The sequence below is a fragment of the Leptonychotes weddellii genome, chromosome 12 (genome assembly GCF_054177405.1).
Source record: "Leptonychotes weddellii isolate Sample4059 chromosome 12, ASM5417740v2, whole genome shotgun sequence".
In the NCBI taxonomy this organism is placed as follows: domain Eukaryota; kingdom Metazoa; phylum Chordata; class Mammalia; order Carnivora; family Phocidae; genus Leptonychotes; species Leptonychotes weddellii.
The window spans coordinates 47,355,133-47,374,850 of record NC_138380.1 but is presented as its reverse complement, the minus strand read 5'-3'; the positions used below and the strand labels follow the sequence as shown (position 1 = coordinate 47,374,850).

At 39.4% G+C, this 19,718-nt stretch overlaps 2 protein-coding genes across 4 annotated transcripts in view; both read left to right on the top strand.

Annotated features, from left to right (window-relative positions):
* LOC102733926 (kelch-like protein 7) overlaps positions 1 to 9,661 on the top strand; it is a 31,703-nt gene extending 22,042 nt beyond the window's left edge. Inside the window, exons 7-9 of one of the 3 annotated variants that reach the window (XM_081800411.1) lie at positions 4,392 to 4,534; positions 7,972 to 8,068; positions 8,618 to 9,661. In XM_081800411.1, coding sequence (XP_081656537.1) covers positions 4,392 to 4,534; positions 7,972 to 8,068; positions 8,618 to 8,727 — 350 coding nt within the window. In that variant the 3' untranslated portion in view covers positions 8,728 to 9,661. Of the gene's footprint in view, positions 1 to 4,391; positions 4,535 to 7,904; positions 7,932 to 7,971; positions 8,069 to 8,617 lie in introns of those variants that run through there. The other 2 variants (XM_081800412.1, XM_081800413.1) reach the window with 2 other exon arrangements.
* Positions 9,662 to 10,473: 812 nt separating this feature from the next.
* LOC145716649 (kelch-like protein 7) overlaps positions 10,474 to 19,718 on the top strand; it is a 20,432-nt gene continuing 11,187 nt past the window's right edge. The window contains exon 1 of the mRNA XM_081800872.1: positions 10,474 to 10,561. Coding sequence (XP_081656998.1) covers positions 10,474 to 10,561 — 88 coding nt within the window. The remainder of the gene's footprint in view (positions 10,562 to 19,718) is intronic.

Here is a 19,718-nt window from a genome sequence, read left to right as displayed (position 1 = left end):
AGGAGGGGCAAAGAGAGGGAGAGAGAATCTCCAGCAGACTCTGCACTGAACACAGAGCCTGATGTGGGGTTTGTTCTCACGACAGAGCCGAAACCAAGAGTTGGATACTAAAGCAACTGTGCCACCCAGGCACCCCTAAAACAATGTTTTAATGTTCATTCTTTCCAGCATTATAGTTATTTTGTACTGGGAAGTGTTTGTGAAAGTCTGAACTGTCCTACTGCTGTAAAGAGAAGTTTAGCTTATTCTTTAAAAAGGCATGAAATACGCAGTGTACTGACTGTAATGTGCTGAGTTAAGTAGACTCCTGCTAACTCTCCTGGGCTCTTGAATTCCCATTCATCTTAAACCAAAAAACCACATAGACAGTATCTACAAATGGAACCAGCAGTTTGATTTCAATTAATGTGATGAGCAAGAAAGCCTCTCATAGAAGGTAGTTGGAACCTATTTTGAACCATTAAGTTGTTTTTGGTACCTCATCTGGACATTTCATTTAAGGTATAGCTGGTTTCAGTCACAAAGTTGAGGAAATAATTGAAAGAGAAATGAGCATTTTCCCTCCTGCCTAAGACATCTTTCTCAAGAGTGGCCTTAAGTTCGAATGTCCTAGTTATTAAATTGTATCACTTGCCTCTTATTTGGAAGTTAAGTAAAATTTTCATTAAACACCTACTACTTAATAATATTGTTGTGATTTTAGGTATGTTGACCCAATATTGTCCCTTAAATTGGAAAAATATCATGATATATTCATACAATGGAATGCTTTGTATTTACTAAAAATATTTTAAATGAATAATTCAGAAATTTTTCATAATTGGCAAAAGCATAAAACAGTATATGGTATAATATCTTTCTGTTAAATGAAAATAAAAATTTTTTTAAAAGACTAGGAATATTTTAATCCAGTTAAAATGTCAAGGGAAGAAGAGAAGAGGGTATAAGTCAAGGACATATTTTTGTGAATACCTACATTTAAGCAGTGCTAGGAGGAAAAGAACCAGGAAAGAAGAGTGTACTAAACTACTTGAACTGAAGTCCAGTGTCTTGAAAACCAAGGTACAAGGAGAGTTTTAAGAAGTGGAGCATGGGTGGCCCCTAGTCTCTTAAGTTCAGAGAGATGAATGAAAATGGGGACCAAAAAGATGCATTTAGATTAGAGCTTTCACCTTTTGGATTTCATACATGTTAATATGAGGTTTTTTGTCATGCCTCCATTCCCAAACCGTGTGTTGTATTTCTGGTTTCATTGACAAAGAGCTGCACCTGTTTCTTCATACTGTAAAGCTGAAGAAAGACAACTATCCAATCTCAGTCAAGTACAGTATTTAATTCTTATGTGAATTGTGAATTGATTTAGAAACAGGATAGCAGGATTGTTCCAAAAATCCAACCAAGTACAGGGATTCCAGAAAGCCAATAAGGCTCTTGAGCAGGAAACTCTGTTGTTTATTACATTTTTTTTCCCTTTTCTCTTTTTAAATAAAGACAGTAGGTTATTCTAAAATTCCTTGACTGGCACAAGCAGCTGAGAATCTTCTTGACTTTGGGACCTGGGCAGAGCTAAATGGGGGAAAGAAGGCCTCCCTTCTTAAGGTCATCAGTTAGTTAACCTCCCTACCATCTGTGTTAGAGCTGTCTTTTGAGAGTGGAAGCAAAACAGAAAGACAGTAGAAAAATAGAGTTTTTATAACTAAAAGAAAATGAGTTATAAAATAAAAATGAAAAACACAGTCAAAGCCACCACAAAGGGCCAGACCAACTTCTTACTCAAAATTTGCAAATGACAATACCTGACTCTCAAAGGAATAACTCCTAAAGCAATAAGCCTAAGAAACAAAGAGCTCCTCAGGGAAAGATGTCAGAATGTTTGTCCCCAACCCTGTCCTTGGAGAGAAAAAGCCTATCAGTGAAGCCCCAGCTTATGCTTCCTTCAGGGGTCAACACCGTTGGCCACAGTCTACCACTTTTACCCAGTGACCTGCCTGGAAACAGTTCCCTCCTGTCTCTCTCCTTCTTTGCTACCTGTCTTCTCTGGTTGGGAGTATCCACAGTGCACTTGTGGCCTGTGTGGAGCCCTCCTAAGAGCAGTAGCTCTCAAACCCTAGCATTTCTGATTTCAGAGTCTGGGGTAGTGTACAGTAATCTGGATTTTTAACAAGTTTTCAGGTGCCGTTGCTGCTGGTGGTGGTCAGGGAAGCACACTTTAAGAACTGCTGTCTTAGACCTGGAGTGGGAGGGCTGATGGGGAGGTCAGCAAACTACATGCCACAGGCTGTAGCTAGCCCTGAGTAAAAAGTGGTTTTTGCATTTATAAAGGATTATAAAAACAAACAAATGGAGAGTGTGTGACAGAAACCGTATGTGGCCTGCAAAGCCTAAAATATTTACTATCTGGCCCTTTCCAGAAAAAGTCTGACCCCTGACCTAGATCATGCACCAGAACCTTAGCTGCAAAGGTTGCCTGCTGGTCTAATACGAAGTGCTTTTACCCAAACTCCGAAACGAAGGAAATGCTAAATACTGGTACTGATTTTCATTCGCTCGCAAACTTCTCCAACCTGTCTCTCTTTTATAAAGGCCCAACATATATAGCCTCATGAACAAAGTGTTTTGCATGTGTTAAGAATTGTTGACATTATTTTATTTTTGGATCAGTAATACTACACATCATATATAGTTCAAAGATATAAAGGGGTATATAGTGAAAAGAAAATCTCTCCAATACCCCTGCTTCCCATCCCCTCATCCCCTCATGCTGGAGGTACTATTACTATCTTATATATCCTTCCATAGATAGTCTACATACGCATTTACTTACATATACTTGTATAAATTGTGTATATAACTATATGTATAAAATACAAAGTTTTAAAACACAAATGGCATCATACTGTGTATTCGGCTACATACTGCTTTTTTTCATCCCACATTAGTTTTTGGAGATCATTCCATGGGTATATACTACCCTTTTTCAATTTTCTTAAAAGCCACGTATAATATTCCATTGTATGAATATACAGTAATTTTTAACCACTTCCCTGACTGAACTTTACGTTGATAAACTCCTAGAAGAATTACTGACTAAAGAGTGTGTGCATTTGTAATTTTGGGGAGATCATAATATATTGCTCTGCATATAGTTTGTACTTGTCCACATCCCCACCAGCAATGTGTAGGAATCAGCATGTGTTTCCCCACACCTATATTATACTCTGTGTTCCAGACAGTTTGATCATGGCCAATCTGATAAGTGAAAAAGTATGATTTAATTTGTATTTCTCTAGAACACTTGAGCATCGTTTCATATGTTTAAGAGTTGTTTGTAGTTAGTTCTTTTTCTGTGAACTGTGTTCTGTTACTTAATGGAATTTCTTTTAGTAACTGGTTTTAATTTTATTAATTGGGTATCTTTCCAGTTGGTCTGTTATATGATTAATAAATATTTTCCTAGTTTGTCATTGTCTTTTTTTTTTTCTGCCATCCAGCAATTTAACTTAAAATTTTATGTAGTTAAGTCTGAATTTTTTTTCATGGCTTCTGTGTTTTTTGCCTTGCGTCCCCATTTGGGGCCCCCTTTTTTTTTTCCTTTTTTAAAGATTGATTTATTTATTTTAGAGGGAGAGAGAGCACAAGCTGGAGGGTCAGAGGGAGAAAGAAGAAAGAATCTCCAGCAGACTCCGTGCTGAGCATGGAGTCGGACGCTAGACTTGATCTCACAACCCTGAGATCAAGACCTGAGCCAGAACCAGGAGTTGGTCGCTTAACTCCTCCACTTGATCCCCCTCTCTCTCTCAAATAAATAAATCTTCAAAAAAAAAAAAATCATCTAAGGCATCTACTTCTCAAAGTTTTATGTGCATCTAAATTACCTTGGGATTTTGTTAAATATGTAGATTCTGAGGTTCAGTAGTACTAACAAACTCCCAGATGCGAAGCTGCTGGCCTTTGAACCACATTTTAAGTGTCAGTACTAGTGCCTGGACCAACCAACAGAATTTTTTATTTGATAGGTCTGTAGTAGTTTCAGAGATTTCCTAGGTGATTCTCATGTACAGGTAAGATTGAGAACTGCTAGGTTAGGAGATCTGAATTTCAGTCATTATTATTTTGGCAGCCATTGTTTGAAGAGCCAGATAATTCACTGGTATGTAATAAGTGGATGGGGCATTCTTAGCATAAAAGTGATTGCTAAGAATAACAAATTGGTTGGGACTCAGATCCTTACACATTTTCCTGCCTCTTCCCCCCTCACTCTTTGCTTAAATGCTATAGAGGGATAGTAGAAAAAGTTACAGAAATAAAAGCACTATGATATTTGGTTATTTCCTCTTCAAAGCATTAAAGTGCCTGAAGTTCTTGAAAAGTTGCCATGTGTTTTTCTACAGGTGGAATGAGGTATCATCTGCTGTCTCCAGAGGATCGAGAGGAATTGGTAGAAGGCACAAGGCCCAGAAGAAAGAAACATGACTATCGCATAGCCCTATTTGGAGGCTCCCAGCCACAGTCTTGTAGATATTTTAACCCAAAGGTAACTAATTTTTGGTTTTGCCTTTGAAAACCTTGAGCACATATACACTCACCTGCCGTTAGTAATAATAGCTCATGCCTTTAGAGAAGTTGCAGTTTATTTGTTCTTTCATGTATCTTTTGAGATACACAGTTCTCTTTGTTTAACAAATAAGGAAAATGAAGCTTAGTCAGATTTTAAATGTTTCCATAATTGCTCTGGAGCACTGCATAGTAATCACTATCAGAGAAAATGGAAAACTAGTTCTCCTATCTTACCTCATTTTGTTAGCAACTCCTTGCTTTCCTTATGTGTAATCTTCAGTGAAAATATTCTGGAGCTGTATGTGGGGTTTTTTTTTTTTGGTTTTTTTTTAGTAGTTATGTTTTAATGTAAAATAATACATAGTAATTCTAGAAAATTTGGAAAACCAAGAAAATAAGAAAGAAAAAAGATAAAGTTACCTTTAACTCAACCATCTAGAAATGATCGCCAATTTTAATATGTTTTCTGGTATATGTTATGCCATTTGGGCCAGCAAAGCCTGAGTCTTAGGTCTAGAAACACAATTTTTCTTAATAGATTATTAGTTAAAACCTTGAGAAGAGAGTACACTCACATTTCTACCCCTTGTTTCTTAGACCTGTGTGTTTTGGCTATGGAAGAGATAATATTGTATTTTGCTAGTTCTGTATGTATTTCTGTGGTATTTCTGCAAATACCACAGTCATAAAAGATATCACCTATAACTGGTATTGAATCTAAGCATATAATGGTCTATTTTATCATTTTGTTGGCCCATTTTTGGTTGATGATAGATACCTGATGAGTGAAGCATCCTCTTGACTTCAGGATACTTATCTGATACTCATTTCTTTGGAGCTGTTTTATGTAATACTGTAGAGGTGATGAACAAAGCATTTGTAAAAACGCATACAGTGATGTTGTCAAGAGTGCAAAACATAGTGAAGATCAATCCAAGTCTAGAATCAGTATCAATTCCAATGAGAGCAGGGCATTGTCCCTTTAACAGTGGAGGGGTCCCAGTGCAATTAGCCTGGCATTAGGTAACTAACTGGTTCCCCAAGGTTTGGTAACAAATCAAGGGCTTAGGATTGGTCCATATTCCTGACAAAATGGGTACTGTCCAGTAGTGGATAGCCACTTGACCTTAGGGAGAGGAAGTACATTAGCTTCCAAAGCTGCTGGCTTATGCAGCTTCTATCACTGCCCCTGTGGTCACTCATAAACCCACTGAGCAAGCCTCAGATTGGAGAGGGAAGATAGAGATGCAGTCCTATCCATGTGATTAAAATTATTAAGAGACTTTGCTGAAGTTGTGGGTACTCTGGTAAGAATTCATATGGGATGCAAATTTGTGTCCTTTCTAAAGGGTCATCTACATTATCCTTTCTCAAATCTTTTTGTCAATAATCTTACATTGTTACTTATTTCAGGTCTACATCCATCTAGGTAAACCATTAGCTACTGTCAAGAATTGATAAAAACTGACCTTAGCCTTTCCCTCCTGAAGGGCATAATGGAAAATAAAAGGAACTACTTAAGATTCTGCCAGATCAGAAGGTTTCTTCTGAATTGTCCTTCAGGTACCATTTCTGAAGGGACTATAATGCTTTAGCAGTCTACTGTTGGCTAGTACTGTCATAAATGAACCAAGCTCAGGTCTCTCAAATTTATCAGCTGATTTATAGGGACCACCTCTATGGAGACAGAACCCTGGTTGACGGAGAAGGCCTCCTAGGAAAGGGTTGTAATTAGCTCATTTGGGTATTCTGTGCGTTTGAAACCTCTGTAAGCCCAGGGCTATGTTTAAATACCAAATTATTGGTCGAAGGCATGCTATTTGTGATTTGGTAGATTAGGTAAAACTGTTCAAAATGTGTTAATGGTATGGTTACCTGGTTTTCCTTGATGTCAGACATTTGCTGTCTGTCAAGACCTAGTGGCCAGCCAGGAGCTATTTCCTGAAAAAAATGATACCTGCTTAAAGGAGGTTGACCTAGCTCCAGAATCCCAGGATCATGCTCTGTGGGCATACTGGAACATGATCCAAACTATAAGCAGCATCCTTTTTTTTTTTTTTTAAGATTTCATTTATTTATTTGACAGAGAGACAGCAAGAGAAGGTACACAAGCAGGGGGAGTGGGAGAGGGAGAAGCAGGCTTCCCGCAGAGCAGGGAGCCCAATGTGGGGCTCGATCCCAGGACCCTGGGATCATGATCTGAGCTGAGGCAGATGCTTAACGACTGAGCCACCCAGGCGCCCCTATAAAGCAGCATCCTGGTCAGTATCCTCATGCCCCAGGATCACGAAGTAATCTAAGCAGCCAAGCCATTTTACTGTAGCCTGTCCCATTTAGAAAGCTGTCTCCTGCTCTAGCTTTTACTTGTAACTGGCGGGGATTTTTGGTTTACCCAGTTAAAGTATTTAAATGGGACACTCAATTACAGGATATGCCATCTATAATATGTGGGAGATAGTTGGGGCAGCAAGGTGTATCATTTGTTTCCAAGGAGCTGTACCAACCTACTGTAGGTCAGAACTTGACAAACTTTTTTTCTGTAAAAGACCAGAAAATAAATATTTTCCGTTTTTTTCTTCATACATGAACAAATGGGCATGGCTGTGTTCCAATAAAACATTATTTACAAAAATAGGCAGTGGGCTAGAGTTGGTGTGTAGGCCATAGTTTGCCAACCCCTGCTCTAGACCTGTAGACAGCTAGGAACTTTGTAGTGACCACCACTGTATTCTAGGATCAATTTCTGTCAAGCACTTGTCTTACCATGTCCTGTTCCCCAGACCTGATCAGTATTATGGGCATCAATATACGAGACCGTGTGTGACTGCCTTTGGTAAAGTGAGATAGACCAAGGCTCCTGCAGCTTAGATTACAGCATACAGAGAGTCAGGAGATCCTTGGGATCAGACCATGAAATCATTTTGTTTTCCCTGCCAGCTGAAAAGAAATCCCATCTAATTGTCTGAGTAGACAGTAACAGAAATATACATTAGCCAAAGTGTTAGCTATATGCCGAGTTTTAGTAGTTGCTTCAGTCTGGTCCAGGAAGAAGACCACACCTGGCCCTGCCACAACTATTAGAGGCACTGGTCTTGGCAGGTCCTACAAAGCAGCAGTTCCTCCTCTATTTTGGTAGCGAAGGAGGTCTTAACCAAAGAAGGCTCCTCCTGCTTACTGTAATACTTAACACCATGATTCATAGAACAGATATGCTGTCAGGTAGCAAAAGACCTCTCCAAGTATGGAGGATCAGAATTGGATTGGGTAAACACCATCATATTTGGACTGTCCCTATTGGGCTGCTCTCAGCTCATCCATCTGTGTCTGGCCCATTCCTCTGTCTCCAGAATATAAGCTGATCTTCTTACAAAGACATCTGGCTTCCTTTCTCAGTAAAGACTGGGTGTCCGGCAGGTACCACAAGGCTTCCTGGCCTATGCAGTACACTCCAATAAGCACAATGGCATTGTGCTTAAGAGATTGATACACCTACCCATCTGTTTCACACCAGGTAAGGTTAAGAGTCTTGACATACCAGTGCCTGTTTAATTTCAGTGCTTTTTGACTTTTCAGGATCCTTTTGATTCAAGAGCAGGAAATTTATAAATATGGTGTTTTTTTCCAGGCAAAAATTGAAATCATAGGACTTTATAATTCTATGAATTGCAGCTTTCGGGTGTTGATCATAATCCCCTCTTGTTTTCCAAAGCCTAGCTATGGGATTGGTTTACGGTTAAAAGCAAAAAACCTAGCTACACTTACGAGGAGAGCATAACATACAAACTTGTCGAATGTTGTACACCTGAAACTAGTGTCACGTTGTGTGTGAACTATACTTCAGTTTTTTAAAAAGGCAATTAAACTACATTTTGGTAGAAAATATTTTATATTAAAATAAAGGAGGTGGCTATTTTGATGTACAGAGGGATAGGAGAACCCTGATTTCATTTAGGAGACAGTAAGCATTGTTTGTAGTATATGGCAAACGTGGAATGACTCTTAGCATTCTATTTTGGTCTGTAGTCCTAACACTTTGCTTGATTTTTTTTTTATTGGACAGTTGAAAAGAAACACGTATTCTCCACAAGCCTGGAAATGATGACTGTAACTTCAGAATTCTTATTTGCTCTTATCAGTGGCCCATACATACTTAACTGCTCTTTTGTATAGTCATCCACAAATTTTTAGACTTTCAATGGAAAAATTCAGATAATTGAGGAAATAACTACCAATAAAAATATCCTCATTCTATCAATTATCTCTTATGCCCTGAAGCTAACACCATTAGAATCCCACTTCAATGTTTATTAAATGTGTCTGTTAGAAGTACCAGGCCCTCCCTTCTTTTTACTATAAAACTTTATCTTGAGGAACTTTCACCCATTACTATTTTTTGTATATAATATTTTAATATAAGTTGATAAATCATTATTCTAATAAAATAATTGAGAAGGCTGATTTCATTATTATTTATCTTGAATCTGCCTAAGTGAACATTATTTCATTATTCGATTGAAATAGATTGCTTAATGAAAAGTACTATACAGGAATTACTTTAAAATTCTTGAACTTAGAATTCAGAATTCAGAAATTCAGAATTGACCTTCATTAAGTGGGACCCATTTGTATGTCCTGTACTTAAGCCAAAAATTTATCATTTTCAGAATTGATCTCCTTCAAAGGGGGCAATTGAAGCAGTATTACTTAATCAAATTATCCAGAATTAAGACAGTATCCCTAAAAACTATTGTCTTTAGATTTTTCCTTGGATGTCCTTGGTGAGAGGAGGCAAATATTTGTATTAATTGCTGACTGAAAAATGATAAAGAAAATCTTAATTTTCTTTCCTGAGTATTAATAGAAAAAAGTCTTGGGTTGCTGTATCAAATTGAAATTATATAATTCTTGTTATGGTCCTTTCATAAAGCTTGTTAAGCCTCCCTTTCCCCACCTGTACCTGTTTTTAAAGTTTTCAAGTGCTTAGTGATTACTGAAAGTTGTTTATATGTAACCAGTGCTCTATTCTCTTAGTATTGGTATTCTCTAATTGTAGAATGAGAATGTCTTATGATATTGATGCCTAAATAAAAGTTGACTTAATGGACCAGTTTTTATTTGGACTCTTCCTACCGGTAAAACGATGAGCTCTGAAGGGCTTAGAACTTTGTGAAGTGGCTCACCACTTTAATATGGTGGAGAAATAGGAGACTGTGCCCTAGAGAAAAAGGGATTCTGCATATTCCCTGCCAAAAACAAGTAAGGACTAAGACCAGTAGGGTAAGTAAGGGCCAGAGCCTATAAACTACAAAGGCAGAAAACCATATGGTGCTGTATCACATGGAACCATCAGGTTCAGAAGGTTTACCCTGAGTACATTTTCTTATTCAGAACTCTTAAGTAGACCCATCACTGAGCTTAGTGTCTGGCCCAATGTGGATACTCAAGTTCAAAAGGATGAATAAAGCAGTATAACTTTATATAACATTTCACAAGCAATTTTGTCAGTTGGCTTTATAGGACTGGATTTAAATATAGTGGGCCCTAAATTAAAAAAAATGAAATTACCTTCAACTTAGAACACATTTTCCTGTTGGAAATATTGTTTAATATAGGTATTGCAGTGCTTTTTCTCACAGTATTGTAGCCACCTTACCTCTTAAAACAGCCCTCTCCTGAGGAGATGGTCCCACTCTGTGATCAGGGTGGAAATGGGCAGTTGTACATTGCATATGATTGTGAAAAATGTGTGCATAAAGAAGTGTAAACCTTAAATTAAAAAACTAACAAGGCTTTTTATAAGAGTCCATCAGTAGTGCTTGCTACCAGCAAAAGAGTGCTGTAGAAGCAGTACACCGAGGCAAAAGGGTGAGCACTGCTAAAATGATCAGGAGCATCTACAGGAACAAAATATCCAACATGGGCAGCAGTCATCCCAAGTGGATTGGTCCTATAGCTTCGTGCCCAGGGGCTGACATTGTTGGAATGCAAGTGTGGGTCATCATGGGTATCCCTTAAGCTTCCTTAGTTGTCGTTATAATAGGCACCCAGTGGTAACAGTGTCCTCTGCAGTTTGTGCAGAGTAAGTGTTCCTCAAGCTTGATTGTTTGCAGGCAGTTTGGTTAGACAAGTGGTCCCTCACGTTCATGTGGAAGAGACTGGAACATATTCTGAAGTAAATTCTCAGCAGAGTGCTCTGCCTCCCTAGAATGTCTTCCAAGATATTGAGAGCCTCTGTTCTTCTCTTTTCAAGCACCACACAGTTTTGTGGTTTTGTTCTAAAATCAAACTAACAGCCCGTTGTGTCCCACGAAGTTCCCACTTCAGGGATCTGGTTCCTTTTGTCACTGCATCTGCAAGAAACCCCAGGGAAATATGACTAACCACGGGAGTGATGATGTCAGACTCATTGTCTTTAATTATCATAAATTAACAGATCAGTCCCCTAAAAAACCTCGGAGAGAGCAGAAATAGAGCTGTAGGTGTTTGAGTGAGGGCTGTAAGTGGGAAGTAATGAGGAAACTAAAAATGATACCCGTGTGTGGTGGTATTTTAAAGGACTCCAGCCATCCTAGGATTAGCTGGAGAGTAGTGGGCATATGAATACAGGGCTACAGGGGTAAGGGTCAGGCTGAGGGTAACCAACAGAGAAGGAGATAAATTATCACTATTTACTATACCATGTCACTTAAAAAATTTCTGTTGGCTACCTTGGTAATTGTTCATATGATGACCCAGAGGCACAGTCAGATCTGTCATCCTAGGAGTATTAAAACATGTCCGAATAGATTTGGTATGATTATTTTCTTTGAATATTGATGATCAGGTATAAGAGATAATTATCCTCAGCTGTTAGAAACAGAGCACATTGTATGGAATATGTACAGAAGCATAAAGCAGTTAGAGGTTGAGGTCAGTGAGGTGACCACTGAACATAGCCATTTAAAAGTCCCAATATGGGGGGCGCCTGGGTGGCTCAGTTGGGTGGCTCAGTTAAGTGTCCAGCTGTTGATCTCAGCTCAGGTCTTGATCTCAGGGTTGTAAGTTGAAGCCCCATGTTGGGCTCCATGCCCAGGGTGGAGGCTACTTAAAAAAAAAAAAAGAAAGAAAAAGTTCCAATATGGGACAGGCAGAAACAGCCTTATTGATTTGAAGAGCTCCCCCTGAATTGGATTTGTCCATGGAAGCTTCATGGAGATTTTCTTTTTTTTCTTTTTCTTTTTTTTATTTTTTTATTTTTTTTTTTTTAAGATTTTATTTATTTATTTGACAGAGAGAGACACAGCGAGAGAGGGAACACAAGAAGGGGGAGTGGGAGAGGGAGAAGCAGGCTCCCCGCAGAGCAGGGAGCCCGATGTGGGACTCGATCCCAGGACCCTGGGATCATGACCTGAGCTGAAGGCAGTTGCTTAACCAACTGAGCCACCCAGGCGCCCCATGGAGATTTTCTTGAGGGAAACTTATTGGTAGAGTTTGGATAGGAAGAAAGAGAAAAGACAATAATATATTGACTCCTAAGTATGAATGCATCTTTTTGGCTTGATAAGTATGGTTATTAAAATTTTTCATACAAGCTTCCAAAGCATTACTTAACTGAATGGAATCTAACAACTTTGTGCTTTAAAAAAAGAAATTAGACAGGTGGAAAAACTGAAGGACTAGGCCACTGGTCTTTTTTTTTTTTTTTTTTGTAAAGGAAAGCAGCTCTTTTATATAGAAAGCATTTCAGGTTTAGGTATATGAGCTTAGGCAAATCAGCTAGTCTTTCTAAACTTCAGTTTTCTGGTCTTTTAACAAAAAGTTGAAATCTTCTCAGGATTTGTGTGAAATTCAATTATGTTCATTTGACTCCATCTTTTCTTTGATCTTCATGCACTCAGTTTCTCCCTGCCATCTTTCGGATTCCTCACTTTCCATATTTAAATGTAAGTTTTGAGATTTGAGATAATCATTTAAAGGGTAATATGCCTTCCTGTGCCAAGATTTAAAATAACATATCAGGGTTCATCTCAAGGCAAATCTTCTGTTGAGATAATTGGCAGAGTGCCAGCACAGGGATATTTCCCTCCTATTTCATTTATTTTCTACTTAAAGGACAAGCCGTATTATTGAGCATAATATCCTTCTCGGGTTTCACTTTTGGATTGAGTTTCATTTCATATTTAAATCTCTAAGTAGTTTAGGTTTGAGTTTTTGGGTTTTGGTGGTACAGTTTTCATCTGAGTGAAAGGAAGAACATTTTGTGACTTTATAAAACAGCAGTTATTCTGAATCAGTGATTCCCTTTAAACTGGTCTCTGGCCTTACTTCAGTCTCCTTGCTAATGTTTAACAATCATTAACAGCTGAAAAATGACCACTTAACAGGTTTGCTGTTCCTCATTTTATCTAGCAGTTTACAACGGCACAATCATGCCCCTCCTACCCCACCCAGCACCCACAGTGGAAGCCATTTTTCAACTACAATGCTGTATTTCTTGAAGAACTTAGATTACAAGAGTGGTTTCTCCTAATGGCTGATTATTAAACCCCTTTCTGGACTTTAAGAGTTTAATATGTATCCAGAAATATTTGTGTGACCGTGTTGAAAATGAGTGTATTTCAAAATGGGTACAACCTATGAAATTACTTGGCATGATCAAGTGTTTTCTTCTGAAAACCAGAGTGCCCTAGTAACTGTGCTGTTTGGAAGGAAGGCAAAGACTGTTTTTGATCTGTCCTGTAGTTGAAATGCAGCCTCATAGTATAGTAGCTGTTAAGTTTTTCAGTTCTTAAAACCTTAAATTAGTTTTACTTTCACTTTTTTGTTAAAACATTTAGCACTGTTACAAGCATTTGCTCTGAGAAGTTGTTTTCCTTGTACTGTATTTTTGGTACCATTTGCCTGGTGGTTGTATTTACTTTTTCTGTTTAAAAAAAAAAAAACAAAACAGTGGTGCCTGGGTGGCTCAGTTGGTTAAGTGTCTGCCTTCGGCTCAGCTCATGACCCCACGATCCTGGGATTGAACCCTGCATCGGAGCAGGGGGTCCGCTTCTCCCTCTCCCTCTGCCTCTCCCCCAGGGCTTGTGCTCTCTCTCTCCCTCACTCTCTCTCAAATAAATAAATAAAATCTTAAAAAAAAAAAAAAATAAACACATGCTCACTGTAGAAAATTCAAATTTAGCAAGATATAAAAGAGAAAGCCCAGGCACTCCCAATATCAAAAGACAGTCATCAGTAGCTAGTGAACATCATTCCAGTCTTCTCATTTTACATATATGAGATCATACTATATGTGCTGTCTTGCAGAAACTGTTTTCACTCTTTCAGCATTTATATTGTGGAGGTATTTTGAAAATACCATCCTTTTGAAGGGCTACAGAGTATTCCATCATAAGGATATAGCATAATTTATCTAAATCTAAGGATATACCATAATTTGTTTAATGCTTATCTTCTTCATGCACAATTGGCCTATTTCCTATTTTTCCCTGTTAAAATACCCCTGCAGTGAAACATCTTGTATATGCCAACTTTGTACACTGTCCCAATTTTTTCGATAGGGTAAATTCCTGGGAGAAGAATTGCTCTAGCAAAGGATAAAGATGGAAACTATTTTGATTTACCAAAAAAGTAAAGAAAAGCCTGGTTTCTAACATCGGGTACTGTTTGTTGGTTGTCACTGGTTTTCTGTCCCTCAGTAGTGCAGCCACCAAACGACCAGGGGCCAGAGTGACAAGATGCATCCTGGAGTCAGTATAATTTAAAGGCAGCACTGCAGTGCTAGGAGCCCTGTGCAGGATCTGTAGTCTTGGACCTTTAGAAAGTATGAAATGAAGATGGCTCAGCTGGATGAGACATACTTTTCCATAACTGTGGCCTGACACTCAATAGAAATATTCCCTTCGGTATGCTAAGCCCTGGGCTAAATACCATACAAAGACAGGGGGAAAATCCCCGTTTTCAGAGGAGCTCTGGTTTTAGTGCTTAAGCATTGCTTTTCTAAGTGATAAGATATGGAGGCTGTGCAGGAGGACCTCACAGCCATCCTGCCAACTTCCTGATTTGTATGATTTGTAGATGAGGCTGGTTCAGGTCCTTTGATGTCAAGTCAGATACCTGGAGTGACTTAGCTAGAAATATAACAGGAACAGGAAGAACCCAGATTACTCCATTCCCAATCCAGTGTTCTTTCTAGGAGGCCCTGTAATAAGATTTTTAGAGAAGCAGGGCAGTGTAGGGGTTAAGAGTGCAGTTTTGGAGTCTGACAAATTTGAACTTAAATCTTGGGTTCACCACTTTCTAACTCCGTAACATTGGACATGGTACTTAACTCTCTGAGGTTTTGTTATCTGTTAGATAAGGTTCTTACCTCATAGGATTATTGAGGAAATTAAATAAAATAATGTTTTAAGATATTTCAGCATAGTTCCTGGAAAGGGAAGTGCTTGATAATGAATAAATTAACTAGTAGCTCTTTGTTCAGCGATGCTTTTCTAAATCATTTGGACCTTAAGATCATTGGATTTTAGGGCTGAAAGTGGGGGGAGGGCTCTAAGCTCATCTAGTTCAGTCTTTTTGTTTCACGAGGAAGGGAGCTAACATCCCTGAAAAGTGAAGTGACTCCGTGCGACCCATAGCTTCTCCACAGCCTAGCTCAGTGCCCGCCTTTCCCAGCTCCCTAGAGCTGCATTCTTTGTGATCTTGTGAAATGAATGAAGCCAGAAGTGTTTTTATGCATTTTTCATGAAACTACTTCTAGGGATGTTCTTGCATCTGGCATAAACCTGCTTTCTATATAGATTGTTGCCATAGTTCTGTGATTATTTTTTGAACAGCTCTTAGAAACTAAAATTAGGGGCACCTGGGTGGCTCAGTCAGTTAAGCATCTGCCTTCGGCTCAGGTCATGATCCTAGGTTCCTGGGATCGAGCCCCACACTGGGCTCCTTGATCAGGGAGGAGTCTGCTTCTCCCTCTGCCTCTGCCCCTCCCCCTGCTCGTGCTCGCTCGCTCTCTTTCTCTCTTTCAAATAAATACAATCTTTAAAAAAAAAAAACTAAAATTAGATAAATGGCTTAACAGAAAGTGCTTATAATTTGGTCATCTTAAACTCAGATTAGATTGACTCCTTGAAGTTTCTGCAAGAAATCTTAAGGTTTTACATTTTTGTTAATTTTGCTTTCCTTTTTTCTAAGACCTGTCTTCCCTGCTTTTGCTTGGTTTCCTCTCAAAATGATCCAAATAAAATTCTCAAGTCTTACAAATAAATAGTATTTCTTTTATTTTGGATTTTGGTTGTCTTGGTTATTAAATCTGTGGTATCTCTATTATTTGAAGATTCATGTGTTTTCAGAATGCAGATTAGTATAAAATCAGTCCTTACTCTCAAGGAAAATAGCAGGCTGATGTTTTTGCCTGGAGGGATTTAGAGAAGCTGTTACAGCCCCTCACCTCAAGAAGCATCTCACTGTCGGGGCGCCTGGGTGGCTCAGTCGGTTAAGCGTCTGCCTTCGGCTCAGGTCATGATCCCAGGGTCCTGGGATCGAGCCCCACATCAGGCTCCCTGCTTGGCAGGAAGCCTGCTTCTCCCTCTCCCACTCCCCCTGCTTGTGTTCCCTCTCTCACTGTCTCTCTCTGTCAAATAAATAAATAAATAAAAATCTTTAAAAAAAAAAAAAGAAGCATCTCAGTGTCTGTAGCATCGCACTACTGCTGGAGAATCACCCAGGGCAAGATGTAATGGAGCACTCAGTCATCAAGCCCAAACTTTAGTGTGGTGGGGATTCAGAACAAGGCAGTCAGGGAAGCCTACAAAAAGGAAAGGAGCCTCGACCTTGAGCTTGAAAAAAGTCTAGAATGTGGTGTATCACAGCAGAGACAAGAAAGGCTAACTAGGACGAGGGAAGACAGGACTTTATACATGAATATGTATGTGTGTGGATGCATAGATGGGTGATCTGTCAAAACTTCCTTCTACCTTTGTCTTTTCCAGGCTTTCCAATTTTCCCATTTTCATATCTTCTCCTCAGCCAAGCACAGAACCTTGCATGAAATAGATACTCAATAAAACTTAACTGAATTAAATTATGTTTCTAGAGTAACAATTCTCTGCCCACACACATACACTGTAACTCTACTGCCATGTATCTATCTTATTGCTGACAGAAAAGCTGCATGTCCCTCTAGCTTGACCTGTAGCCTAGGAGCTCAGGGAGCCTTAAGCAACCCCTCCTCTACCTGCAGGCCCCATGTTGGGAGTAGTCCCATCACTAACATAATACCTGGCATTCATATCTATGGAGCCTGTAAGTCTGACTTCTCATCTATATTTTTACTTTCTCTGCTTGTTTCCTCAACTACACGTTACCTCCTAGGCAGTATAACAAGTTATTAAAGGGCAAACATCAAATCACCTTCTTAGTATTCTGTTTTGGATAAGGTATAGATTGGGAAAATTAGACTTTCCAGTTGAGATCTACCCATACACACACATGGGAAAAAAGCTTCCCTCCATACATGGATACAGCCAAAGCCAGGTGTTTTCAAACACAGGTGCATTTAACACCTGACGGGTATATTTAATGAGCTCAAATGTAAAACATTAAATTTTAGCTGAAATGAAATCGTACTTGCATTCTAGGTAAAATTCTTGCAAAGGTCATTTCATCTGCCTAGAAGGTAAACTATTAGGCAGAATATTAAATATAATCAGTATTGATCAAACTTAGTGTCTAACATGTACTTTAACCAATGACAGTATTTGGAGAGTTGAAAAAGATTTAAAAACTTGAGGATAGGGGCGCCTGGGTGGCTCAGTCGTTAAGCGTCTGCCTTCGGCTCAGGTCATGATCCCGGGGTCCTGGGATCGAGCCCCACATCGGGCTCCCTGCTCGGCAGGAAGCCTGCTTCTCCCTCTCCCACTCCCCCTGCTTGTGTTTCCTCTCTCAGTGTGTCTCTCTCTGTCAAATAAATAAAATCTATTAATAAAAAAATTTAAAAAAAACTTAAGGATATTAAAAAAAAATGAGGATATTTAAGGAAATCAAAGCCCATATTATAAGTAGATAGAAGCATGTGCCTTTCTTGTCCCACATGCGGGCACACACACATACACACACACACTGCACACACACACTGGCTAATCATTTCTCCTTTGGGCTTATAGTTCCAAGAGAGCAATTTATTTTTAATTCTTAAATCTGAAGCGTAAGCCCTGTATGACAGGGACATATGAGTACTCATTTATTCCTTACTCAAACCCTTGAGTAGTACTAGAAAATTAGAACTGTTCTGTTACCAAACTCTTGGGTATTATTTCCCCCTTTTTTTGGAACTTCATACCCTAGTGCCTAAATGTTCATTTAGCTAAAAGAAAATGTATTTTGTTTGTGTTTTTAATCCCAGCTCCTACATGGGCAGTTGTTTTTTTTTTTTAAGATTTTATTTTTTTGACAGAGACACAGCGAGAGAGGGAACACAAGCAGGGGGAGCAGGAGAGGGAGAAGCAGGCTTCCTGCAGAGCAGGGAGCCCAATGCACGGCTCAATCCCAGGACCCTGGGATCACGACCTGAGCCGAAGGCAGACGCTTAACGACTGAGCCACCCAGGCACCCTTGGGCAGTTAATTTGAAGAGTAGCATGTCTTAAAGATCATTCAAAAGAATATATCCTTGGATGTGCCAAACATAGTAAGGAAACTAAATGAACCTGTGAACAGCCCTTGTTGTGAAATACTGATACATGCTCACTTCTAATCATCAGGAAGAGAAAAGTGAGTTTCCAGACTAGTCAAAACATTACTCAAGTATTTCATAGTAAATATCACAGCCTTAAGAGTCCTTCTGAATAAACTGGCTCAACTGAATATTTTGTAAAAATTTATCACAGAAGTTTACAAAATATCTTCTAGCTTTAGACATCAGTAGGATAACAGCAGTTTAAGCTTCATATTATCCAGTGATTCTTTTTTTTTTTTAGATATTATTTATTGATTGAGAGAGAGTAAGTATGTGTGTGAGCTGGGGGAGGGGCAGAGGGAGAGAGAGAATCTCAAGCAATCTTCTCACCGACTGTGGAGCTATACTTGAGGCCAGATGCCACAACCCAAGATCATGACCTGAGCTGAAATCAACAGTCCAACACGCCTAACCAACTGAGCCACCCAGGTGCCCCTCCAATGATTTTTTTTTTTTAAAGATTTTTATTTATTTATTTGTCGGAGAGAGAGAGAGCACAAGCAGGGGGAGCAGCAGAGGGAGATGGAGAAGCAGACTCCCCGCTAAGCAGGGAGCCCGATGTGGGACTTGATGCCAGGACCCTGGGATCATGACCTGAGCCGAAGGCAGACGCTTAACGACTGAGCCACCCAGGCGTCCCCCCTCCAATGATTCTTTAAACCACTCTATATATCTGGCAGGGAAGGGATGGGTATATTTGCATTTGGGGTTTTTTTGTTGTTCTTCTTGTTTACTTTTCTTAATTTTTTTTTTTTAATTTATTTGAGAACGAGAGAGAGCACGAGCAGGGGGGAGGGGCAGAGGCAGAGGCAGAGGGAGAAGCAAACTCCCCGCTGAGCAGGGAGCCCGATGCGGGGCTCAGTCCCAGGACCCTGGGATCATGATCTGAGCTGAAGGCAGACGCTTAACGACTGAGCCACCCAGGTGCCCCTGTTGTTGTTTTTAAAGATTTATTTATTTATTTGAGAGAGTGTGTGCGAGCAGGGGGAGGGGCAGAGAGAGAGAATCTTAAGCAGACTCCCCACTGAGCACAGAGCCCCACATGGGGCTCCATCCCACGACGCCAAGATCATGACCTGAGCCAAAATCAAGAGTCAGGCGCTCAACCAACTGAGCTACCCAGGTGCCCCTATTTACATTTGAAAGAAGTTTTTTTCTAAATACAAAACTACTTTAGAAGACTGGTGGTAGTGATACATCCAAATATATTAGAGTTTAATCTGGAGCGGGAAAACACCCAAAGCAGTCACCATCTTCCTCTTGCCCTCTGCCCCAGCTAACCAACATTCTGAAGAAATCACACAAGATTAAATTAGATCCTGTCTCAAGCCAAACATTGTTATATGTACTCTAGCAAATTAACATACTCATACTTTGTATTTTCTCAACTATATCTTTGCCTCATCTGTATCAATTGTATTTTTACATTACTGACCGCTTCCTGTCCT